We start from the raw sequence: 27,428 nt of genomic DNA on the forward strand, positions 1-27,428 counted from the left end.
CACTAGCACACTGTTATTAAATAAGGATTTCGGGGCCTTTAATAGCTGACTATGCTGTATGGGCTTTTTTCATGGTTGAAGGCTGTACGGTGACCTATAATAGTTGTTAATTTCTGTGTTATTTTGGTATATTGTGGAGAGTTGTCTCATTGGCAAACATACTGACTATCTTAGCATGTGGTAGTTAGGCTTGTGACCTAACAACGTTACCAAGTCCCTTCTTTAATTGGTCTATACAAAAAAAAATCTAATAATAACAACTTGACAGTATATAATAACTTATCTCTTTTGGATCTGGTATTTTGCACCATTAACTTGTCATTATCTCCATTTTTGTAGAAAAACTTCATTGAACAGTGACTAATATTAGAAAATGAATGTGTTATCAAATACACAAACCTAATAACAGAAAATTAATTCACACAATTAGATACATTGAAAAAATATTTTTTTTATCAAGAAATGATACATAAAAAATAGACTTTTATTTATTTGTACATAAAATTAACATTTCGATGGTTGAGATGGCGGTAGTTGATTGTTGATAGCAAAATGGTAAAGACCTGAAAGTAAAAATGTAATGAAATATAGAAAACAAGTTTCATCAGTACTTTTTGAAGTCATATATTTGCATGAAGTATTTTAATACAAAAGCAGCTTTACCAATACCCTTAAGATGTATTATTGCTAGCTAGCTCAATAAAAAAATGATAAATATTTGGGTTTGTTAGCAGATTGAAAACAGGCCTGAACCAGGGTGAGTTAAAAACTACATAATTCAGGCTTTGATGGTTGAGATCTCCAAAAACATCTTTAACCGTGCCGAATTTTTGCTTTGGCCTGAAGTCGGGAACCTCTACCATGTGTTAGTCTTGCGTTTTTTAATTTCAATTTTTATTTATTTGCATGTTTCAGAGTTTAGCGTGGTCTCCATTTCTAGTATACTTATTGCTTATGGGCATGTGAATGCTGTCTGTTATCGTTGTGTTGAAGATCCATTCGATTTGGTGGTTTTTCTGGTCTTTGTTCGGGTTGTAGTCTCTTTTTGCACAATCACCGTTTCCATTCTCTATTCTTATGCATATAGCCAAACACTGTGTGTTGACCTTCAGATTATTTTTGTGTTTGTATTGTTGTCGTTGTTAGTATGTGTGTGTGTGTGTGTGTGTGTGTAATTGGGTATATGCCTCGTTTATGTATACCTCGTGTCTTTTTTTAATTCATGTACTTTATTTATAAATGGTTTCATAAAAATACTACATGTATTTTCGTATATATATATCAAAATATGAAGGGAATCAGACATTTCATGAAATTCACTCTAAGCACACCTCAAGAAGTTGAATGTTTTAAATAGTTGTAACAAAGTCAAACTACATGTAACCAATGTCATGTTAATCAAATTTTATTTGTCTTATACATTTTTCTTTGATCCCGGTTTATATGTTAGTATACTTTTAATAATTCTCCTCAGCACTGCGTTTTCTTTTTCTTTTCAGTGTGATAACAATTGTAAAAGAAATAAGCTAATTTAGGAGCCAGCTGAAGGACGCCTCCGGGTGCGGGAATTTCTCGTTACATTGAAGACCTGTTGGTGACCTTCTGCTGTTGTTTTTTCTATGGTCGGGTTGTTGTCTCTTTGACACATTCCCCATATCCATTCTCAATATTATAATGTGCACCATTCCACTGCATAAATATTCATTGATCTAAATGTTGATTCTAACTAAACGTGAAATGAAAAAAATAATGTTAAAATTGTTATGAAGGAAATATGATATTACCTGCGCATGCTCCTTGAAATCCTGCATTATAATCACATGCCACTTCATTTTTGACGTAATCCCCACGGTTATCAGAATAGTCATCATTCTGGCCAGGTCCCCCTACAAGAGCACCATTTAGTTGATTGGGACTATTCTGGTTCTCGGGAGCACACCATCCGGGTTTACAGGATCTATAAAAAAACACAGATTTAGCTTTATAATAAACCGTAATGAGTCTCTGTTAAATTTATAAACCACTTAAAATTTATAGATACGGAACAATTAAGGCTTTAATTGACCCATATATTTTGTTGAAGACCGTTTTCATTTAGTTGACCCCTAGTACGGGGCGCCGAATGGGACTCTTGTGGTTTTGTACTCAAAATTCAATTTTGTACGGACAAAAGTGACTTTTGTTCAACAAAAATAAGTTCAATTTAACAAAATTTGTATCATACTACAAATTTAAAATTTTGTCATACAAAATTATCTATCAGCGGACAAAAGTCACTTTTGTCATGACAAAATTCATTTTTGTTACACAGACTTGAATTTTGTTACCTAATTTGAAAATTGGGCGACAAAAGTCAATTTTGTATTCAAATTAGTTTAGTTTGGTTTCTGTGAACTAATTTGCATACAAAATCGACTTTTGTTACACAAAATTGACAAAAATGAATTTTGTCTCAACAAAATTGACAAAATTGACTTTTGTCTCAACAAAATTGACAAAATTGAATTTTGTCTCAACAAAATTGACAAAATTGACTTTTGTCTCAACAAAATTGACAAAATTGACTTTTGTCTCAACAAAATTGACAAAATTGACTTTTGTGAGACAAAATTGACTTTTGTCTCAACATAATTGACAAAATTGACTTTTGTCTCAACAAAATTGACAAAATTGAGTTTTGTCTCAACAAAATTGATTTTTGTCTCAACAAAATTGATTTTTGTCTCACGAAAGTCAATTTTGTCTCATAAAAGTCAATTTTGTTGTTACAAAATTGAATTTTGTCGTCACAAAAATGAATTTTGTCGTCACAAAATTGACTTTTGTCTCAACAAAATTAACAAAATTGACTTTTGTCTCAACAAAATTAACAAAATTGACTTTTGTCTCAACAAAATTAACAAAATTGACTTTAACAAAATTGACTTTTGTCTCAACAAAATTAACAAAATTGACTTTTGTCTCAACAAAATTGATTTTTGTCTCAACAAAATTGACAGAATTGACTTTTGTCTCAACAAAATTAACAAAAATGAATTTTGTCATGACAAAAGTGACTTTTGTCCGCTGATAGATAATTTTGTATGACAAAATATTAAATTTGTAGTATGATACAAATTTTGTTAAACTGAACTTATTTTTGTTGAACAAAAGTCACTTTTGTCCGTACAAAATTGAATTTTGAGTACAAAACCACAAGAGTCCCATTCGGCGCCCCGTACTAACTGTTGACTAAAGATAATAAATACCTACATAAAAGTTATTGAAAATCTGGCCATTATCGTTATATATACACGGGACAGCAGGTTTGTCTTAGACAGTGATAATGACTGAGCCGTAGGTCGAACGTAAATTGTATATAATTTTTAGTAAAAAAAACCTAATCAGTTCCTGTCATTAGCTTAATCATTGCTTCATTTCTTATTTCAGAGTTCAAACCCTGTACGCGACAGGTGTGTTCGACACTAATTCTCATCGACTAGGATTGTTAGTTTTTCTTCCTAAGGTACCAGGTGGTTTTCTTGGTACCGACAGGTGTGTTCGACACTAATTCTCATCGACTAGGATTGTTAGTTTTTCTTCCTAAGGTACCAGGTGGTTTTCTTGGTACCGACAGGTGTGTTCGACACTAATTCTCATCGACAAGGATTGTTAGTTTTTCTTCCTAAGGTACCAGGTGGTTTTCTTGGTACCGACAGGTGTGTTCGACACTAATTCTCATCGACAAGGATTGTTAGTTTTTCTTCCTAAGGTGCCAGGTGGTTTTCTTGGTACCGACAGGTGTGTTCGACACTAATTCTCATCGACTAGGATTGTTAGTTTTTCTTCCTAAGGTGCCAGGTGGGTTTCTTGGTACCGACAGGTGTGTTCGACACTAATTCTCATCGACAACAATTGTTAGTTTTTCTTCCTAAGATGCCAGGTGGTTTTCTTGGTACCGACAGGTGTGTTCGACACTAATTGTCATCGACTAGCATTGTTAGTTTTTCTTCCTAAGGTGCCAGGTGGTTCTCTTGGTACCGACAGGTGTGTTCGACACTAATTCTCATCGACTAGGATTGTTAGTTTTTCTTCCTAAGGTGCCAGGTGGGTTTCTTGGTACCGACAGGTGTGTTCGACACTAATTCTCATCGACAACAATTGTTAGTTTTTCTTCCTAAGATGCCAGGTGGTTTTCTTGGTACCGACAGGTGTGTTCGACACTAATTCTCATCGACTAGGATTGTTAGTTTTTCTTCCTGAGGTTTCAGGTGATTGTCTTGGTACCGACAGGTGTGTTCGACACTAATTCTCATCGACTAGGATTGTTAGTTTTTCTTCCTAAGGTACCAGGTGGTTTTCTTGGTACTGACAGGTGTGTTCGACACTAATTCTCATCGACTAGGATTGTTAGTTTTTTTTTCCTAAGGTGCCAGGTGGGTTTCTTGGTACCGACAGGTGTATTCGACACTTATTCTCATCGACTAGGATTGTTAGTTTTTCTTCCTAAGGTGTCACGTGGTTTTCTTGGTACTCCGACTTCCTCCACTAATAAAAAAAAACTAACCGCCATGAAATAGTCAATAGTCTTAAAAAAGTGGCATTGCACACCAAGAAATCAATAAATCAATCATTGTTTTGTTAAGACGTTTCCTACATATATCATTATTTTGTTCAGCAAGAAATTATTTTCTATAATTTTAATTTGACAATATGAATTTTTACCGTATATAACTATGTACCTGTATTTTCAATATGACTGTAATGTTTGCTGCTTGGCATGGTTCAGCTTTATCAATTTATCATTTTTTTATAAATACCTTGAAGAATTGATAGAATCCACATTTGCAATTTACTGATCCCATGTTTATCGTGTTAGTATAATTTAGTCACTAGCACACTGTTATTAAATAAGTATTTGGGGGCCTTTAATAGCTGACTATGCTGTATGGGCTTTGCTCATGGTTGAAGGCCGTACGGTGACCTATAATAGTTGTTAATTTCTGTGTCATTTTGGTCTATTGTGGAGAGTTGTCTCATTGGCAAACATACCGACTATCTTAGCATGTGGTAGTTAGGCTTGTGACCTACGAATGTAACAACGTTACCAAGTCCCTTCTTTAATTGGTCTATACAAAAAAAATCTAATATTAACAACTTGACAGTATATAATAACTTATCTCTATTGGATCTGGTATTTTGCACCATTAACTTGTCATTATCTCCATTTTTGTAGAAAAACTTCATTGAACAGTGACTAATATTAGAAAATGAATGTGTTATCAAATACACAAACCTAATAACAGAAAATTAATTCACACAATTAGATACATTGAAAAAAAAAATTTTTTTTATCAAGAAATGATACACAAAAAATAGACTTTTATTTATTTGTACATAAAATTAACATTTCGATGGTGGAGATGGCGGTAGTTGATTGTTGATAGCAAAATGGTAAAGACCTGAAAGTAAAAATGTAATGAAATATAGAAAACAAGTTTCATCAGTACTTTTTGAAGTCATATATTTGCATGAAATATTTTGATACAAAAGCAGCTTTACAAATACCCTTAAGATGTATTATTGCTAGCTAGCTCAATAAAAAAATGATAAATATTTGGTGTTGTTAGCAGATTGAAAACAGGCCTGAACCGGGGTGAGTTAAAAACTACATAATTCAGGCTTTGATGGTTTAGATCTCCAAAAACATCTTTAACCGCGCCAAATTTTTGCTTTGGCCTGAAGTCAGGAACCTCTACCATAAGTTAGTCTTGCGTTTTTTAATTATAATTTTTATTTATTTGCATGTTTCAGAGTTTAGCGTGGTGTCCATTTCTAGTATACTTATTGCTTATGGGCATGTGAATGCTGTCTGTTATCGTTGTGTTGAAGATCCATTCGATTTGGTGGTTTTTCTGGTCTTTGTTCGGGTTGTAGTCTCTTTTTGAACAATCACCGTTTCCATTCTCTATTCTTATGCATATAGCCAAACACTGTGTGTTGACCTTCAGATTATTTTTGTGTATGTATTGTTGTCATTGTTGGTATGTGTGTGTGTGTGTGTAATTGGGTATATGCCTCGTTTATGTATACCTCGTGTCTTTTTTTAATTCATGTACTTTATTCATAAATGTTTTCATAAAAATACTACATGTATCTTCGTATATATATATCAAAATATGAAGGGAATGAGACATTTCATGAAATTCACTCTAAGCACACCTCAAGAAGTTGAATGTTTTAAATAGTTGCAACAAAGTAAAACTACATGTCATGTTAATCAAATATTATATGTCTTATACATTTTTCTTTGATCCCGGTTTATATGTATACTTTTAATAATTCTCCTCAGCATCGCGTTTTCTTTTTATTTTCAGTGCGAAAACAATTGTAAAAGAAATAAGCTAATTTAGGGGCCAGCTGAAGGACGCCTCCGGGTATGGGAATTTCTCGCTACATTGAAGACCTGTTGGTGACCTTCTGCTGTTGTTTTTTCTATGGTCGGGTTGTTGTCTCTTTGACACATTCCCCATATCCATTCTCAATTTTATAATGTGCACCAGTCCACTGCATAAATATTCATTGATCTAACTGTTGATTCTAACTAAACGTGAAATGAAAAAAATAATGTTAAAATTGTTATTAAGGAAATATGATATTACCTGCGCATGCTCCTTGAAATCCTGCATTATAATCACATGCCACTTCATTTTTGACGTAATCCCCACGGTTATCAGAATAGTCATCATTCTGGCCAGGTCCCCCTACAAGAGCACCATTTAGTTGATTGGGACTATTCTGGTTCTCAGGAGCACACCATCCGGGTTTACAGGATCTATAAAAAAAACACAGATTTAGCTTTATAATAAACCGTAATGAGTCTCTGTTAAATTTATAAACCACTTAAAATTTATAGATACGGAACGATTTAGGCTTTAATTGACCCATATATTTTGTTGAAGACGTTTTCATTTAGTTGACCCCTAGAGGTCGTTTTTTTACCATTTAGATGCTATCTAACGGGCATTTGTTTAATATCTCATAATATTTATAGTTGAAAAGATGTTATCAAAAATGAAACTAGAAGATATCTGAGCTTTACACTGCAGTGGTGGAGCCAGAAATTTTCATAAGTGGGGGCCCACTGACTGCTTAAAGGGGGGGGGGGGGGGGGGGGGGGGGGGGGCACTTCAGTCATGCTTCAGTGATTCCCTTTATAAGCAACCAAATTTTTCCCAGAAAAGGGGTTCCCGGCCCCCCCCCCCCCCCCCCCCCCCCCTAAATCCGCCTTTGCACTGAACGAACTATCATTTTATGGACTATTTTTTCAATTGATTATCACTAAACGTTTAAGATATACTTACGCTCCTCTGTGATGAGGCTTATGAGGGAAATATCCACCAAAACCGATTTCGTAACTGATATGTAGATTGTTATCTCCAAGGATATAATTTATTTGTGTCATGGCCCATTTGAGGTAATCAGCGCCACCTATTCCGTCAGCAGCCGCCATTACAGCAATGAATGCAGCATTACCTATTGATAAACAACCAAGAATAAAGTGACAGAGCAGAAAATCTTGCTTAAACATAATTTTATACAAACTAGGCCGTGTCTTTAGGCTGTGAATATAAAGTTAAAGATATAGAACTCAATTGGAACACAATATTCACATTTCAACAACAATTGCTTGCAATCAAATATTATAAATCCAAATTAATGCATTACAAAATGAATAGAAATAACAAGCATTAATTTAAAAAGGAACGTGGGGAAATCTGAGAATTACATTCAACCACAACAAACAATTGGTCGACTGAAAGTGAAATTCAAACTAAATATTTACATAGAGTTGGGGTTATAAAAGCTACACTGATCTTCTCGATTTTTCTCAAAGGTCAACATGAAGTATACTCTGCTTTTTCATGTAGAGGTAGAAATTAAAGAAATCAGTGTCCAAATTGTAATCCCGACACACGATCGGATATATTCATGTCTGTACGACTTGCCGGAAAAAACAGGCCGGAAACAACCTGCCGTATAGTTTTTCTGCACTTGTAGTCAGATCAAGGTCCTCGGCTTTGTTACCTTTGTATAGTATCTAATACATATATATACATGTATAATATCGGTCGCATATATTGTATCAATGAATATCAGAGTAAAGAATGTATATACCTGCATATCTGTTAGATCCCCATTTATCTCGATATACAAGTCCACACGGTGTATAAGGGACACCACCGCCTGGTTTATATGAATTAACAAAAGCCTCAACTGGCGCTTTGTATTGGTTATCCTGAGTTGCTTCCCATAGCAAAAGCTGCAACAGAAATAAATTTAAGTTAAGTTTTTAAGTGTGTACAATTCATTTACCAGTCTTACGGTATAACTGTATAAATTTAAATTTACTGCAGTTATCTGATATACCCGATCACTCATTGTTGAAGACCGTAGGCAGTGTCGGATCAAGGGGGGGGGTCCGGGGGTTGGAACCCCCTTTTTTGGCAGATCAATGCATTTGAATGGGGACATATGGTTGGACACCCCCTTTTTATATGGCTGGGTCCGCCCCTGGTACGGTGACATATAATTAAGTATTAATTGTTGGCTTTCCTAACAACATCTCCTTATTTTTTTTTTAAAGTGAGAATTTTATTTAAGAGAGAATGTAAGAGAAGAGAAAATAATAAATAATTAAAAGACAAATGCAAAACAAAAACAACAAAAAATAAAAACTAGAGAAAAAAAATAAAAATAAAAAATAGAAAGTCCTTGAAATTTGGAATTTGGCAGCAGTATTTTTTTCTTAAGATACAACATTAAATAAATTTGGCAAAGTTGGTTTTCCATTGTAAATAATTCATACAAACACAAAACAGATATTAGAGAATGTATATGCATTTTAGGCACAAAACAAGAACAAAAGACAATAAACAACATATAACAGTATATTATATAAAAACATATATGTTGGTGTGAGAAGGCTAAAATAAAATGCACAATAACATTACATAGGGTAATGCTAATTAAGTTGCTTAAGTGTAAATTATTCTAATAATGGAAGCCAGGGGTCCCAGTAGAGGTTGGCAATGTGAAGAGGCTTTGTTTTAAAAAATATATTCTTTTCTAGTATTAGATTTTCTTTTAGATAGTTTTTCAGCCCTGCAAAATTTACTTGATTTTCACACAGTTTTGTTCTATAGATAAAGAATTTGGATAAAAGTATTATTAAGTTTTTTATTTTATTATTTTCTGTTTTTCCTAAATTTCCAAATAAAATAATATCCATGTTAAATGGAATAATTATTTGTGTTTGGTTATAAATCCAGTCCATAAGTCTTATCCACAGATCTGCTATTTTATGGCATGTCCAAAATATGTGTTCAATATCTTCAGTAACTTCACTGCAGAAAGTACATTTATCGCTTTGTTTTATTTTTTATCTTAAATAAAAATTTATTTGTGCCCAATATTCTGTGTATTATTCTATATTGGAACCAGTGGAGTTTTGAGCTTTTTGTGGAGTAAAAAGACATATTATGCACAGTTTTCCAATCAAAATTTTTGTTGAGTGTTAAGGACCATTTTTCTTCACATCTAAGTTTAGTACTGCTTTTTTCAAATAAAACATTATACATATCTTTCGAGCCTTTTCTTGATAAAAAAAATATTCTTATATTATTTGGCATAATTGGTCCTAGTGTTTTATAACAATTGTTTGTGGATATATAGTTTTTTAAAGCCTTTTTATATGATTTTATTGATGAAATGACCCCATTATAAGTAAGAAAGTTTGACTTTATTTTATAAATGTTTTGGAATTGTTGAAAAGTCATTAGTTTTCCCTCATCGTTTAATAAATCAATAAATCATTTATCAAAAAGATCCCTTTATCTATCCAGTCTTTATAGAAAATGGATGTTGTTCCTATTTTTATGTTTTCATTATTCCAGAGCGAATCTGATAAAAATTCCTCTTCATTTTTTGGTATGAATTTATTTTGTAAATCCGTCCAAGCTTTAAAAACTTCTTCCCAAAAAGGGTTTTTACATCTTTTTGTTGGGCCTAAATAAACTAAGTTTTCAATACTAATATTTTCAGTACTTTCTATTAGCTTATTTAGTTTTGGGTTGTTTTTCAACAACCGTCTTATCCAAGTTAGTTTCAATCCTTTTATATATTTGTCAATATCTATCATTTTCAGCCCTCCTAATTTGTGTTCAGAACATAATATTTCTCTTTTTATCTTGTCAGGTTTGTTTTCCCAAATAAATGAATAAATTTTGTCAGTTAGTTGTTTTAAAGTATTTTTGCATGGTGCTTGTAATGTTAAAAACAGATGGTTCAATTTTGAAATAATTAGTGTCTTATAATGATGGTTATTTTTCCAACTGGTGTTAATGTTTGTTTAGACCAAATTTTTATTATATTTTCAATTTCTTTAATTCTAGGACCATAATTCAACAGTTCCATTTCATGCAAATTGACAGAAAAGTTTATTCCTAGTAATGTAAACCTACTGGAACCCCATTCCAATCCCCATTTTACACACATTGTGTCTTGACTATATTTTTTTTTGCCTATCCACACCACCTTTGTTTTGTCCAAGTTCATATGGAGACCAGACATTTCAGCATATTTTTGGAGTAAGCGAAGAGATGCATCTAGAGATTCAGGTGTACCATCAAGTATTATTGATGTGTCATCTGCATATTGGGAGATAAGATATTCTGTGTCATCAATTTTAATTCCTTTAATTTCTTTGTTCTTTCTGATTAAAATTCCTAGAATTTCAGCACATAAAAGAAAAATATAAGGTGATAAAGGATCCCCTTGTCTACAGCCTCTTTGAATCTGAAAGAAATCTGATAAAAAACAGTTTTGGGATACTGATGAGCTTATATTTGTGTAAAAAGTCTTTATCCAAAGTTTTATAGAGGGTCCAAAATTGAAAAAGTCTAATACTTCATTTATGAATTTCCATGATACCGAATCAAAAGCTTTTTCAAAATCTATGAGAAGGAGAAGACCTGGCAAATCATTTACCTCTGTATAGAATAAAATATCATATATGAGACGAGTGTTTTCTCCAATATATCTTCCAGGAATAAAACCTGTCTGATCATTGCTAATAATAATGGGTAGAACAGATTTGATACGCTCTGCTATACAACTTGATGCTAGTTTATATGTTGTATTCAAAAGACTTATTGGTCGCCAATTTTTCATAAACTGTCTAGGTTTATCACCTTTTGGTAAACAAGTATCTCCTTATTTCTATCTTAAGCTGCATATTATATTAGTAAGCACAGCGGTTTTTTTTTTTTATTGAGAATGGTGTACCACAGTACAAGTCCAAGGCCGTCTGTTCATTTGGAAGACGAACACCGAACGGATGTTGAGTAATTCAACAAAGAATGTTGCCATAATTTGCCAGACAAATTCATTGCATATAACCATTTTTAATATTGAATCAAAAAAATTTGCATTTCACAGCTCATCGGGAAATAATGTATATAATGACAAGTTTGGATAATTCTGAGAATAGATGAGTTGGTACACTGAGCGCTATCCGTAGCCTTTACAGGTAACCATTAAGTTAAAACGATAAGAATGAAGGAAAGAAAGTCACAGGACAAAAAGTCACAGACAAAAAGCCACGGACAAAAAGTCACAGGACAAAAAGTCACAATTCATTTTTTTCTGATTATTTTCTTTGAATAAAAAACACTTATTTTTACAAAAACATTTTTGCATTTTTCTTAAACTATTGTATATTATAAATCAACTTTGTTAACAAAATTTATCAAAAAAATATCAAAGATGATCAAATAACTGTCAAATAAACAAAATGTCAAAGTGGCTTGGCACTTAAATGGCTTCATGGTGCCAATAAATATATCCTTTGCATGATTAAAATTATAAAAATCTTCATTTTTCAAGTATAATGACATATTTCCTAAACTTTCGTATGAATATATTTCAAGATAGTTCTCTTATATATTAAAACAATTGTCCACAAATTATTTGTGACTTTTTGTCCTATCAAATCCGTGACTTTAATATGTCCTGTGACTTTTTGTCCTGTGACTTTCTGTCCGTTTACCAACGGTAACACTTAAAGAAGTGTAAGGTTTGTACATTCAAGCTCAACCTGTATATAATTTTGCTTAAAATAAAACTATAACTTTATAGAATAGAAGTACAAACACTCATGTAATTTTTATACGACCGCAAATTTTGAAAAAATTTTCGTCGTATATTGCTATCACGTTGGCGTCGGCGTCGTCGTCGTCGTCGTCGTCGTCGTCGTCGTCGTCGTCCGGCGTCCGAATACTTTTAGTTTTCGCACTCTAACTTTAGTAAAAGTGAATAGAAATCTATGAAATTTTAACACAAGGTTTATGACCATGAAAGGAAGGTTGGTATTGATTTTGGGAGTTTTGGTCCCAACAGTTTAGGAAAAAGGGGCCCAAAGGGTCCAAAATTAAACTTTGTTTGATTTCATCAAAATTGAATAATTGGGGTTCTTTGATATGCCGAATCTAACTGTATATGTAGATTCTCAACTTTTGGTCCCGTTTTCAAATTGGTCTACATTAAGGTCCAAAGGGTCCAAAATTAAACTTAGTTTGATTTTGACAAAAAATGAATCGGTTGGGTTCTTTGATATGTTGAATCTAAAAATGTACTTAGATTCTTGATTATTGAAGTTTTTTGGTCCAGTTTTCAAATTGGTCTACATTAAGGTCCAAAGGGTCCAAAATTAAACTTTGTTTGATTTCATCAAAAATTGAATCCTTGGGGTTCTTTGATATGCCAAATCTAACTGTGTATGTAGATTCTTCATTTTTGGTCCTGTTTTCAAATTTCAAATTCTACATTAAAGTCCAAAGGGTCCAAAATTAAACTAAGTTTGATTTTAACAAAAATTGAATTCTTGGGCCTCTTTGATATGCTGAATCTAAACATGTACTTAGATTTTTTATTATGGGCCCAGTTTTCAAGTTGGTCCAAATCAGGATCTAAAATTATTATATTAAGTATTGTGCAATAGCAAGTCTTTTCAATTGCATAGTATTGCGCAATGGCAAGAAATATCTAATTGCACAATATTGTGAAATAGCGAAAAAAAATTTAATTAGAGTTATCTTTCTTTGTCCAGAATAGTAAGCAAGAAATATCTAATTTCAAAATATTGTGCAATAGCAAGATTTTTTTTAATTGGAGTTATCTTTCTTTGTCCAGAATCAACTTAAATCTTTGTTATATACAATATACAATGTATATTCACTTTTTACTACCAACTGATAAATTAAAAATAATCTTTACCATTCAGTGATAACAAGCAGTTTTTTTACATCTTATTTCCTTATCTTATCTAAAATGTTTTTAGATAATGTATGTTGGACATTTGCCAGACATGACTATGATGTCATTTTCTATTTTTATTTGCCAATAACTTTATGTAAATAACTTCATTGGAAATTTGCCAATATAAAATGTTGCTGATGAAGTTTTTATACGACCGCAAAATTTGAAAAATTTTTCGTCGTATATTGCTATCACGTTGGCGTCGGCGTCGTCGTCGTCGTCGTCGTCGTCGTCCGGCGTCCGAATACTTTTAATTTTCGAACTCTAACTTTAGTAAAAGTGAATGGAAATCTATGAAATTTTAACACAAGGTTTTTGACCACAAAAGGAAGGTTGGTATTGATTTTGGGAGTTTTGGTCCCAACATTTTAGGAATTAGGGGCCAAAAAGGGCCCAAATAAGCATTTTCTTGGTTTTCGCACTATAACTTTAGTTTAAGTTAATAGAAATCTATGAAATTTTGACACAAGGTTTATGACCACAAAAGAAAGGTTGGGATTGATTTTGGGAGTTTTGGTTCCAACAGTTTAGGAATTAGGGGCCAAAAAAGGGCCCAAATAAGCATTATTCTAGGTTTTCGCACAATAACTTTAGTTTAAGTAAATAGAAATCAATGAAATTTAAACACAATGTTTATGACCACAAAAGGAAGGTTGGTATTGATTTTGGGAGTTTTGGTCCTAACAGTTTAGGAATAAGGGGCCCAAAGGGTCCAAAATTGAACTTTGTGTGATTTCATCAAAAATTGAATAATTGGGGTTCTTTGATATGCCGAATCTAACTATGTATGTAGATTCTTAACTTTTGGTCCCGTTTTCAAATTGGTCTACATTAAGGTCCAAAGGGTCCAAAATTAAACTTAGTTTGATTTTAACAAAAATTGAATCCTTGGGGTTCTTTGATATGCTGAATTTAAAAATGTACTTAGATTTTTAATTATTGGCCTAGTTTTCAAGTTGGTCCAAATGGGGGTCTAAAATTAAACTTTGTTTGATTTCATCAAAAATTGAATAAATGGGTTCTTTGATATGCAAAATCTAACTGTGTATGTAGATTCTTAATTTTTGGTCCAGTTTTCAAATTGGTCTACATTAAGGTCCAAAGGGTCCAAAATTAAACTAAGTTTGATTTTAACAAAAATTAAATTCTTGGGCTTATTTGATATGCTTTATCTAAATATGTACTTTGATTTTTGATTATGGGCCCAGTTTTCAAGTTGGTCCAAATCAGGATTCCATATGAAATATTGTGCAATAGCAAGAAATTTTCAATTGCACAGTATTGCACAATAGCAAGAAATATCTAATTGCACAATATTGTGCAATAGCAATTAATTTTCAATTGGAGTTATCTTTCTTTGTATAGAATAGTAGTTGATAATATATGTTGGAATATTGCCAGACATGACTATGATGTCATTTTCTATTTTTATTTGCCAATAACTTTATGTAAATGACTTCATTGGAAATTTGCCAATATAAAATGTTGCTGATGAAGCTTTTTTTCCTTATCTTATCTAAAATGTTTTTAGATAATGTATGTTGGACATTTGCCAGACATGACTATGATGTCATTTTCTATTTTTATTTGCCAATAACTTTATGTAAATAACTTCATTGGAAATTTGCCAATATAAAATGTTGCTGATGAAGTTTTTTTTATTGTTTTATACAATAAACAATGTATATTAACTTTTACTACCAACCAATCTTTACCATTCAGTGATAACAAGCACTTTATTTTACATTTTAATATTTTATGATGTATTTAAAAGAGTAGTTATTGTTGCAAACTCCATTAGAAATTTGAATTGATATCAGTTTTGGAAAAAGGGAAAGGGGATGTGAAAAAAAAAGGGGGGGGGTTAAATTTTTCTCATTTCAGATTTCATAAATAAAAAGAAAATTTCTTCAAACATTTTTTTGAGAGGATTAATATTCAACAGCATAGTGAATTGCTCAAAGGCAAAAAAAAACCTTTTAAGTTCATTAGACCACATTCGTTCTGTGTCAGAAACCTATGCTGTGTCATGATCAACTATTTAATTTTAGATTTAAAAAGTTTGAAGAAGAAATCTTTAATTGATTTGTAAAATCTTGACATTTGTTTTGTGTAAAAAAAACCCATGTAATGTCAAAAATTTGATCACAATCCAAATTCAGAGCTGTATCACGCTTGAATGTTTTGTCCATACTTGCCCCAACTGTTCAGGGTTCGACCTCTGCGGTCGTATAAAGCTGCGCCCTGCGGAGCACCTGGTTTTTTTTGTTTTCAAAAGAATATGTAGGCCATTCTAAATTAATAATATTCAATCATTTGGTGTTGCTTTTTCTCGCTTTAGAAATAACGTAAAGATGTTTCGTACCTGGCATCCTACAGTTTTGTCGTCCCAAGAATAACCCCATGCGGTACCACCAGAAAACCATTGTTTAGCATCATTAAGGTACTGCTGATCTCCTGTTGCCTTAAACAGTTCTGCTGCTGCTTCACACATCTCGTCTTTCCAGCCGTTAGATCTACAATTAATTTATAATTACACTAACTCTAAAGGACTTAATACTTCAGGAAGAAACAGTATTTGATCATCAAGTTCCAAGACATGATAATTAAGATAAAGCAAGGAATGTAAGTGAACATTTAAAAAAAAATATGGTTGTTGGTTTTCTGGTGGTAACAACTTGTAAATCCCAATTTCAGCTGCATACATTGGCTTCAAAATGGCGGTCTGTTTTGGAAGAAGCCATAGTACCCACAGATAACCACAAACCTTCGACACAAACTAGCAGTCCTTGTCAATTAAAATTATAAAAAATAGTTTACTTCAGTGTATTTTTGTCTCCTCTCGACGAATTTGTGCTGTTTCCAGTGAAGCCGATGGCGGCGTCAACAATTAAACTGACAAATATGAAGTTATTGATATTTGGAGGAAGTTAAATTAATATTGATAAATGTCATTTCAAAAGAGATTATTTGTCCCCTCCTCCTAAAGTCACAGGTAACAGACTTTGAAGGTAGTGTATATCTGAAACCTTGGAGCGTATTTGTATTTCTATGTTACACTATTGAATCGGAATCACATACAGGCATGCATGTCTCGGTGTATATGTTTCATGCCCAGAGCCAGGGCCGTAACTAGCCTCTTTTAAAAGTGAGGCAAAATATTCGCCGTGCGTAGCGAGGCAAATAAAATTTGGCGAGGGGTTGGGGGGGGGGGGGGGGGCGCTGATGGCCCCCAGACGCTCTGAGAAAATGCAAAATCGTGCATTCTGAGCTATTTTTTCAACAATATTCTGGTCTCAAGGGCGCAGCTTTATACGACCCCAGTGGTTGAACCCTGAACAGTTGGGGCAAATTTGGTCACAATATTCAAGCTTGATTCTGTCTGAATTTGGATTGTGTTCAAATTTTTGACATAATATAGGTTTTTGTCACAAAATTAATGTGGTCAAAGATTTAAAAAATCTATGCACAATACTGTGCAATTGAAGATTTCTTCTTGAAACTTTTCAAAATTCGAAATTTAAAAAAGTTTGAAAAAAAGGAAGCTCTTCAAACAATGGTAAACAACCCCCCCCCCCACCTTTTTAAACCCCCTTGGAGCAATAATCCTTAAACTCAATCCCATGCTTTCCATTGCAGTATTGAACCTTGAGAGATCCATACACTTAAACACAAGTTATTGTCATGATTGTTTGGAAACTAGAAACATACTTCTTTTTGGCCCTTAATTCCAACATATTTTGGGAAATTAACCCAAAACTTAATCCCCCCCCCCCCCCCCCCCTTTGTTATATGGTACATTGTGGTACAATTTCAGAGAGATCCCTACAATTACACATAAGTTATTGTCTTGAAACTAGAAAAATGCTTGTTTTGACCCCTTTTTGGCCCTTAATTCCTAAACTTTGGCCCCATAACCCCTAAAATGAATCCAAACCTTCTACTTGTGGTTTTCAGGCGTGTAGCTCCCGATACGCCAAAACGCAGTTTCATTGATTCGACAAGCAAAAAAAAAAATGCCAAAATAAAAATTTATAATTTAAAATTAATTATGGTTAAAGGAAACACATATGTTGTCACTTTTTTAATTGATGAACTGTCATTAAAAAACGGCATTTCAAAATAAACGTTTTATTGGAGATAATTTACAAATCGGACAGTAACTTGTATCTTTTATCAGATTTGAATTTATTATACTCAGTCTAAGACGTGTAGTTTCGGAGCACATTTTACAGAGTACGGCTTATCTGTTTGCGATGCGATGTACCAATCGATCATTAGATTTATCGAAACCCTTTGATATTATTGAAAATATGCCGAGGCGATGTATTCGACAGACTACCAGAGCCAATAATCCCTGAAAACACGCCTAAACAGCATTGGAAAGTCTCATTATATTTTGCGTTCACACACGTAGACCATATGATAATAGAATTGGAGAGTAGAGGGTGTCTGGTATTATCAGAAAATAGCTTCTTTGTGTCATATCTGCATCCTCGTATTGTAGGAAATATAACCAACGAATAATTCTCAACATTGTCTGAGACATAAAAAAAAAATGACCTGGCATGTATTTGGCGGACAATTTCAATCGGGAGGTCGCTCGATGGAGAACACGTACGCTGGTGTCTAACATCTCGCGAGTGCTACCGTGCAGATCTATCAGTGTATTAAGTCTGTTGAAAACAAATGTACGATCAACAACGAACAACGACAGGTTATCATCGCTAGCCATTACTGCATATTGATCGGGATTTCAGTGTGAATGTTGACAAAGTAATAGAGAAGTTCGTTTCTGCTTAGACCCGAAGAGCAGATTTTGGTCAATTTTGAGTAAATTCTGTAATTCAAAAATGTGTTGTTTATGTATTAAATTAACCATGATTTACTCTATTCAGAGGATTCAAGTATTGAAAGTTTTACATTCATAAATTGTTTATAAGTCCTGTCTACATGTAGCTCCTCTTTAAACCTGACTGAAAACCGAAAAAAAACATTTTTCTGCATTAAAGGGTCCCAAAATTTTTTCGACTCGCTCCGCTCAGCGGTAGTTGCTTGCACATCGTTTTCTTCTAGCTACGCCCCTGGTTTTAAACATTGCAGTATGATTTCAGAGCAATTGAAATACTTCTACACAAGTTATTATCCTGAAACTAGAAAAATGCTTCTTTTGGGCCCCTTTTGGCCCCCTAATTCCTAATCGGTTGGGACCATCATCCCCAAAATCAATCTCAACCTTCCTTTTGTGGTATTGAAACTTCTGAAACAATTTCAAGAAGATCTATTCACTTAATCTAAAGTTATTATCCGGAAACCAATGTGTCTTCGGACGACGACGACGCAGACGACGCAGACGACGACATCATACCATTATACGATCCCAAAATGTTTTTGGGGTCGTATAAAAATTCATTGTATTTTAAGACTTTTAGGTTTTAGGGATAACATTAAAAAAAGATCGATATATATATGATGGATAAAGCAAAAATCGTAATTCTCATAATCCTTAATACCGAATCTGTCTGTCTGTTCTTGTCTTGTATTGTACTTACTTTGGTGATTTTTTTATGACTAGATTTAAATATAGTGACAGTGCAGTATTATACTTCAAGTACTAGTACTGTTAAAATCGACACTAGGGACCATCTTGACCTTGTTTTACGATATTAATGATTCTTTTATTGTTGGAGACTATCAAGATGAAAAACAGGAATTAAACTTTAACAATTGATCATTCGTATTTTTCTATACACTGACTTTGTGTGCAATTAGGTTCCGTGCACGTGTTCTTACTTATCCTGTTTTCTGTTAAAAGAGTCTGAACATGACTTAATGCAAGGGTAACCCTTCAATGTAAAAGGTCATATGGCAATACATTGTTGTTGGGTTTTTTTCTGTGTTTTTGATACCGTGGAATTGGTGACCATATTTCAATTTAAACCATGTCAGCCTTTTAGTTTTATCTACGAAAAAAACAGTTTTGTGTTCTTTGGTATCAAGTTCAATTCTTCATGCAGAAACGACGATTCATTTCTGTGTCTTGTAGCATCGTATATTGAATATTCTTTAAATATTTTCTCGCACTTTGTCTGGACATCGGTTGGCATGCAACATTGCAAAACCACACGTTTACAAATGAAAATCCACACTCAGACTATAGTCATTAAGTAGGACAATAAATTAACAAAAGACAAACCCGGGACATAGAAGTACAAACAATAGACCATCAACTCTGATAACCAAAAGTAAAATAGAAACATGGATCACGAAAAACATGAAGGGGCTACACCAGAGAGTGAAGAGAACTGGCTTCTTGCAAGACACTTTCCGTCAAAACAATTTGGCAATCTTTTTGTTTTTGTTTTTGTTTCAGTTTTTTTTTTTTTTTTTAAATTTCAAACATGAGGCATTTGCCTCATTTGCCTCAATGTAGTTACGGCCCTGAGCAAATCGAGATGCGACTATTGGTTTAATTTGATAGAAATAAAAATTACCCGTAAAAGTCTTTTGACTGTGGTACACTGTTTGAGTATATCCCGGGATGGGATTTGGCGAATTGGTAAATAGATTTAGCAGCATCCAGCAACCGTCCGGCATAACCAGCATCTAATAATATTATCCGTTATCAAATGATTAATTTTGTTTTATGAAAAAAAAGAATTCGATTTTGCCGTGTTCGTTAGAACAAAATGGATTGTTGTATAATTTTACTGTTGAGAAACATTAAACAGCGAACGGTTTGAAATAAGTAAAATCATTTGGAGAGCCACTGATATGGCCAACGCTCTGATTGGTTTTTCATTTTTGTAACCTATCATTCGATTATTTCTCAATGTTAAATCCGGAAGTCATGTCTGACATAAAAGTCGGTTTGAGAACGGAAACAATATTCGGACACCTTTATTTTCGTTTTTCTCCCAACATAATCCAAACTGAAAAGTCATAAGAATTGAAGACAAATGCGACTATGCATGGTACCTAAAGGACACAGAGGCATGATGATTAATTTATTGTGGGAGGAAGAGAAGCGACACACACAATGAGGTCTTCTCGTTTAATAGTATAGATAGGCCTTGAATATAGACATTAAACATTTATACTATGTTCATTGAATCAGTAATCGTCATTAAAATTCGTTAAAGTTTAGAACAGAATCTTTGTTCATTGTTGAAGGCCGTACGCCGACCCAAAGCTGCTAACTGTATTTGGTCTCACGTGGAAAGTTGTCATATTGACATATATACCACATCTTTGTAGTTTTATAACAATGAAATTGGACATATATACTTTCAAAGTCATTCTTTGAAAAAAGTTAAACACCTATCCGTGAATCGAGCTAAATATTATGTTTCTTTTAAAAATTCATTGAGTTCAAAATACCAATCATTGACTCAATAAATATTTTAGCGTTAATTCGTTCTTTTCCAAGAGGAATTTTGCTTTGTTTTAGTTATTTGCAGTTTAAATTTAACTAGTTATATAAAAATTCATTTTACTCTTTATTTATCCACAACATTTTTTACGTTTTTTTTTTTTATAAATATAAATTTCCAATTAATAAAGCTTACACTATTATTTAAAAAGCTAAACTGACCTTTGTCTTTAAAAACAATTGCTCCAATAGCAAATGCCGAGGCAGTGTTACCAGCTACGTCACTTCCTGGATTCCCTGGTGTTATTTTGAATGCTGGTCTGCCCATGTGCATGTCCTCTGGTCTTCCCCAGAATCCGTGATCAGCGTGACCATCCCCAACCTATTATTTATAAGAGAGAAACTGAAGACACCAAAATGATGTTAAGACAAAAATTTAAAAGAAAACGACTTCACGTCAAACAACAGTCTACAAAACACAGCATAGCAAATCTGGGACCTATAGGAACACGAATTGCACAAAAAATCAGCCATATGGTACGTTTGAAGTGTTAAAAATAACAATAAAATGGTTTGGAAAAAACAACAGCAGACTAAAACTTAGAATAAAAAAAACCGAAACAAAACAAAAACAAAAAGCAAAGCAAACAAAGCACAACGTACCAAGCACAGCACAGCACAGCACAGCGCAGCACAGCGCAGCACAGCGCAGCACAGCGCAGCACAGCGCAACACAGCGCAACACAACACAACACAACACAGCGCAACACAACACAACACAACACAACACAACACAACACAACACAACACAACACAACACAACGAAGAAAAGCACAGCATATAGTACAAGACAGCAAAAAACTGAAATAATCGAATCAGCTCAGTGTTGAAGGTATCCAAGCTATTCACAAACGATAGGAATGTAAGAATTTAAGGGTAAAAAAATCTCAGGAAGGATCATGAAAAAATTATACTGATCTCGGATGTAAAACCTTCAGTTGTAATAACGACTTCTTCGTTGGAAACAACATGCATGGGCTGTACATAACAGAGGAATATCAAAGTATATACGTGTATTTCAAAAGGAATTCTGATCTGTATTACTTAAATTACCTGAACCCAATATGTCTGCTTGTTAGGTTCCCAACATTTCAAGAAGTAGTCAAGCGGCCATTTTAACATGTCATACATCATGTCTAGATGTCCAGCTCTTTGGTATGCATCTTTAAACTTCTGTAGTCCCCATCCCAAAACATGCGCAGAGTAAGACATGGGTAGATTAAATTTAACATGGTCTCCAGCTGTAACGAAAAGTAACTTTATTGAAAATGCGTCATTCTAGAAAACCGATGTTTTTTTTATCACATTCAACCTCAGGTGCAAATAATCCAATTATTGTATATTAAAATTCATACCTCCTGCAAATAATTGATAAATAATTATGACGGTCTTTAGTAACTTGGTGGTTGTTAACTTTTGCTCACCGTCGAACAATGGACTATATTAAGATTTCTCTGATATAGATATGATTTGGATATTTTTTAGGACGGTCCATATACTTTCATTTTTTTTTTAAGGATTCCGATTTTGATATTTACTTGTGTTCCTAATTTTTTTTATATCTTGCAAACAAATAAAACGTAAATATAATGCATACATTGTGTACGAAGGAAATCGGAAATCACCAAAATCACTTTTACTTTTGATATCTTTCTTAAAATGTTTAAAAAGATTTAGCATTTCAAAACATGTGATCCGATGTCTGCGTTGTCATCATTGTAAACTTTTCCTTTGGTAAATATGAGAGCATAGATTATATTCTCTTACCGTCATACCATCCTCCTGAGAGGTCGTGTCCGTCACCATTGTCTCCCAAAGCTGAGTCCCCACGCCATGGAATAGGATTGTTCGTGCCAGAAAGTCGACCAGACCGTTGTGCATCAAAGAACAGAATAGATAGTGTCATAGCTTTAGAATAATCATGTTTCATCTGTGATTGACCTGAAACAAAGTTCAGAAATGTATGCTATAAAATACTCAGTTAGAATAGTTCAAACAGAACAATGAACGGTAAAAGTACGGTAAAACCTGTATTTTTTATTTTTTTTTTTGGAAAATTAATTTCAAAGTTCATTATACAATTATAGCTTTTGCATGAGTTCGATACAAGCATACATCGACTTGAAAAAGGTATATTGGTTGAGGTCGAGGTCCGAGGTCTATATACATCTTCAAGTCGATACATTATTCTCGTTCCAATCTCATATATATACAATGGGGATATATGGATCTGAGAGAAACATATGACTATGTATCTTCGTAGCGACCTCAAGCAAAAGCCTACAATTGTTATATTATTACGGTCTAATTATATAAGCCAGAAGTAGAGCACCAATTCTTTAGAGTTTTTTTTTCTATCGTGTCAGATATTCTATAATCTCCATGCGCGTAGCTACGATTACGTCAAAACAAAATATTTTCATCTAGAATGGTTAACAATACATCAACCTTCTAAGTCTTTCTTCAATTGCTTGTAATTTCGAATAAAAATGACATATTTATATATTTGTTCATTTTCTGTCAAAGTCTAAATCTACCGTGATTTCTACACTCGCTTTCCTTTTTTTAAAGCAATTCCTTTTGTACTTAGATTCGAAATGTTGTTTGCATGTTTTTTTAATTGTAACTGTGTAGATGTAGGTTCAGTATGTGGTATGATTTTACGATAGCTGGACAAAAACTGTTTATGGTCAAAAGATTATCCAGCGCATCATGACGAAATTATATATGATGAATTTTCCCGTAATTTCTGGATTAATCAAAGGAATTTCTTGAAGTATTTACATTCTGAGGTTAAAATTTGGTACATATAAATTATTTGTAAAACCGTGGTCAAAGTTAATGAAACTTTCTTGGAGGAAAACGTGCATAGCGCAAGAAAAAAATTCCATCCTGGTATCACAGACACTCGTCTCAGAGTTTTTTTCCTATATACCTTTATATAAACTAAGGTATATAGGATTTTTTTCTGAGACGAGTGCCTGTGCCTGGTATCTATGATGTCGAGTTAATTTACACGATAAATTTATAAACCTCCATATTTTGTCATGAAACTTGTGCAGAAATTAAATGAAAATATTTGATTTGTTTAAATCCTGTACTGGACTGATAAATGAATAAACTTTTCGCGGGGAGAAATTTCAGGCGAGAACCAGGGTTCTATTTACACATTTTAATATTGCACCTGAACAACTCAACTGAAAATTAATCATTTCATGTTCATTTATGATTCTAAATAAACAATGAATAAATTAAACATAAACAAATAACCATTTTGAATCTAAATAATGTTGACTGTTATTGATATGAGTTTTCAATGAAATGAATGGTATGTCATTCTCGATAACTTTAAAACTTCCGGAGGCTTAGCATCCGCTCATCTACTACCAGATGGTTCATTGGCTTGAATCCAATAGGGCCTTTAGGCCCTGACCGAGGTTCGGGCGTACACTTGAAAATGACTTAGCTACGTCACTGATCTCACTTTTCTATTTGCTGTTTTCAGTAAATACCTTTGAAAACATAATTAAACATGTGAATCTTTCTGAACGAGTCAAATTAGTTTCAATATACACAATAATAATATAGTGTTATAACAAGTGTTCTACATTTTCCTTATTTTACTATCAAAAGGAGTGTTTCTACACACCTTGACCTGTATACGGAGGTACACTTGGTCCGCCACCTATATTTGATCCACTTCCTGTTCCTCCGCCTCCTGTGTTAGTTCCGCCACTTCCCAACGCTCCTGCTCCTCCGATGGAAATAGTTCCTGAAGGAGGATTTGACATTCCTCGTTTGTCACCTTGAAATTCTATTTTAATTTCATCGTTTTTAGCTACATCAGCAGAAAACCCTTTGTTCTTGATAACAAACGTATTGCCAGAACTTGATGACACAATATCAGCTGCCCAAATCTACAAAATATATTTTATATTTGTATAAAAAAAATAAGCATAGATTTGCATTAATTATGTTCATTTAATGAAACAAACCAAACTCCATAGGACACATTGTATCCAACTGTTTTATTTTGCAATTCTTTCACCACTTTCTGAAATGCAAGAGGAACACAAAATGTTGACAAAGGCATATACATTACAGCCAACCTGGCTGATCTAATTCAACAGTAAGACCCATACCAAGAATGGTTCTGTTATCTGGCACCTGAGATCACCCCCAGTTTTTGGTGGTGGTCGTGTTGCTTAGTCTTTTATTTTCTATGTTGTGTCTCTGTACTATTACATTTTAGTTGTCTGTCTTTTTCTTTTCTAGCCATGGCGTTTTTGATCTATGAGTTTGAATGCCTTTTTGATATCTTTTGACTTTCTTGTATGATGTGCAATATGTATCTTATACTTAACCAAACCTGGAAAGAATAGAGGGGATAAATCTGAAATCGTGCTGAGATCGTGTGGGGTACGTGCATTTCTCTCAGCAGATTAAAAAACCTAATGACAACTCTCTGAAAGGTATATACTTTCGGTGTACTTTGAAAGTCAAATTATGTCCCCTTCTTACATATCACGCAGCATTAAAACCATGGAACGATTGAGATGAATGTGTTGGAGTCACATTTATAAACGTTTTAAATGATTTAAAAAAAAAAAGGATATAAAAAGAACAGTGAATAATGTCTAAAGGTTATCATTATTTACATGTGCAGTCGATTTAAATTGGTTTTTTTTTTTATGTCTGTCCCAAATGTTTCTCTAATTTTTATGTTAAATTCCAACGTACAGTCAATTTGTCGACGTCTGCGCTTAGAGTGAGCGTGGCATTCCATCCATGCAGTGTGTGGTCTGGTCTTAAGATGAAATAACCATGAAATCCACCAGGCCATTTCTGTGTAATGTACACACCTTGATTTTCAGCGTTAACATTTGACAGACAGGCCAGTAGTACAGTAATCAGAAGCTCTTTCATCCTATAAGATGAACAATACATAAATGTAATATTAAAAACAGCTTTTAAGCAAAGCTTGATGACGGGACAAACATCATATCACAATTTTAAATTGTTGCATTTTCTTTGATTGAAAAGCAGTTTGATATTTTTTAAGTGAGAGGTTTAGCAAGCTATAAAACCAGGTTCAATTCCCCATTTTCTACATACGAAAATACATGTACCACGTCAGGAATATGACAGTGGTTACCCCATACGTTTGTTGTGTTTGAGCTTCTGAATTTGCCATCTGATTACGTACTAGGGACTTTCCATTTTGAATTTCCATCGGAGTTCAATATTTTTGTGATTTTAGTTTTTGACCATTTTGTCTGTTAAATAGAGGTACATTTGGAATGAAGATAATCAAAAACGAGATTTTCAGTTATGAAATAGATATACCCTATTCACAGTTATTCTTAAAAACAGATTTGTAAATGTGAATTTTGATGCAGCATTGAATTGGTGATAACAAAAATTATATAGGTCACGTTCGTTTCCAATATAGATACTGATGAGTTTTTTTCCATGTGGAACTGTACTATACGTTTACGAAAATTATGATCTCTAATCAAGTCAAAACGCTTAATGTACGTTTAAAAAATAACTATGATGTTGTTAATGTAAAGTAGTATGTCTATAGATTGATTGTGTGAACGATTGGATAATGACCTCCATCCAATTATTCAACTTCAGGCAAAATCTAATTCTCTTCCAAACTCAAACTCTCATAACAGATAGTTACACAAATAGCACGCAGGATAAATCAGCACATACTAAAACAAACACTTACTACTTGTATTTGGTTTGACTATAATTTTAAGATAATGTTTACGCTTCCAAAGCACCTGATATCACTCACGAGTTTTGGTGGGGTTCGTGTTTCCCAGTCTTTAGTTTTCTATGTTGTGCCTTGTTTAATCTCTTTGTCTGATGATCTTTTCCTTTATTTCCATGGTGTGGTCAGTTTATTTTCCATTTTGAATTTGAATGTCCCTATGATATCTTTCGTCTCTCTCTTTTTAACAATAATTTTTGAATCGAAGATAGATAGAGTGAATGTCTTGCATCATTGTGTAATAATACATATGTATTTTAAAACTGTTAGTAAATAAACTCATCACAGATACCAGGATTGCGATTTTGTACTTGCATCAGTCGAGCGTTTCGTCTACAGAAGACTCATTAGTGAAGCTCGAATAAAAAAGATAAAAGGGCCAAAAGAAAGTACGAAGTTGAAAAGCATTGAGGACCAAAAATTCTTAAAAGTTTTCAAAATACTACCATATGGTAATCTTTTCCTGAAGTAGTAATTTAGCGTGAAGATTCAATACATATCCTGTCATATCCTTACCTGTCAAATGAATGTCTTCTTTAATGTCTTATATTAAGTCCAAACGTCTATATATTATGAAAATCTTATACAGATTTTCTGAACTCTGGATCTTAACCTATCTTCTTATCTCTCGATAAATCTTTCATACATTTGAAACGTTCTAAGGTTAAAAATTATTACTTTGTATAATGAGATACGCTGAAATGTATTCCCCTAACGAAATTTTGGAAATTAATTTTTTTTAGAGTCTATAGGCACTAACAAACAGGTAAACTTAAAAAATATCGATGCATCTATGATATCTTTCCGTTGACACAAAATTCCAGATGCATCGTTGGAAAAAGAGAAGCATGTTAAAGT

At 33.3% G+C, this 27,428-nt stretch overlaps 1 protein-coding gene across 2 annotated transcripts; it reads right to left on the reverse strand.

The window, feature by feature from the left end:
* Nucleotides 1–468: 468 nt before the first annotated feature.
* On the reverse strand, nt 469–27,208 carry LOC139502168 (uncharacterized). Of its 2 annotated transcripts, none has more exons than XM_071291546.1 (12): nt 27,087–27,208; nt 25,529–25,715; nt 24,438–24,705; nt 22,556–22,729; nt 21,842–22,029; nt 20,951–21,110; nt 19,851–19,962; nt 15,722–15,872; nt 8,158–8,302; nt 7,344–7,515; nt 1,785–1,957; nt 469–563 (listed from the first exon to the last, which is right to left on the reverse strand). In XM_071291546.1, exons 2-12 carry the CDS (start codon nt 25,712–25,714, stop codon nt 505–507), a joined length of 1,788 nt encoding a protein of 595 aa, XP_071147647.1. In that variant the 5' UTR covers nt 25,715; nt 27,087–27,208; the 3' UTR covers nt 469–504. The 2 variants fall into 2 exon arrangements, with proteins under 2 accessions (XP_071147647.1, XP_071147646.1); XM_071291545.1 differs by lacking the exons at nt 469–563; nt 1,785–1,957 and adding exons at nt 5,350–5,441; nt 6,642–6,814.
* Nucleotides 27,209–27,428: the final 220 nt, after the last annotated feature.

The sequence above is a fragment of the Mytilus edulis genome, chromosome 13, assembly GCF_963676685.1.
Source record: "Mytilus edulis chromosome 13, xbMytEdul2.2, whole genome shotgun sequence".
NCBI lineage: Eukaryota > Metazoa > Mollusca > Bivalvia > Mytilida > Mytilidae > Mytilus > Mytilus edulis.

Bases quoted from the DNA above. Each gene is read 5' to 3' on its own strand.
- LOC139502168 (XM_071291546.1), bottom strand. From the start codon at position 25,714: ATGAAAGAGCTTCTGATTACTGTACTACTGGCCTGTCTGTCAAATGTT. The intron at 22,030-22,555 runs GTAAGAGAATAT...TTTTCGTTACAG, and splicing joins CTCAGGAGGATGGTATGACG to CTGGAGACCATGTTAAATTT. The intron at 21,111-21,841 runs GTAATTTAAGTA...TATAAATAATAG, and splicing joins AGCAGACATATTGGGTTCAG to GTTGGGGATGGTCACGCTGA.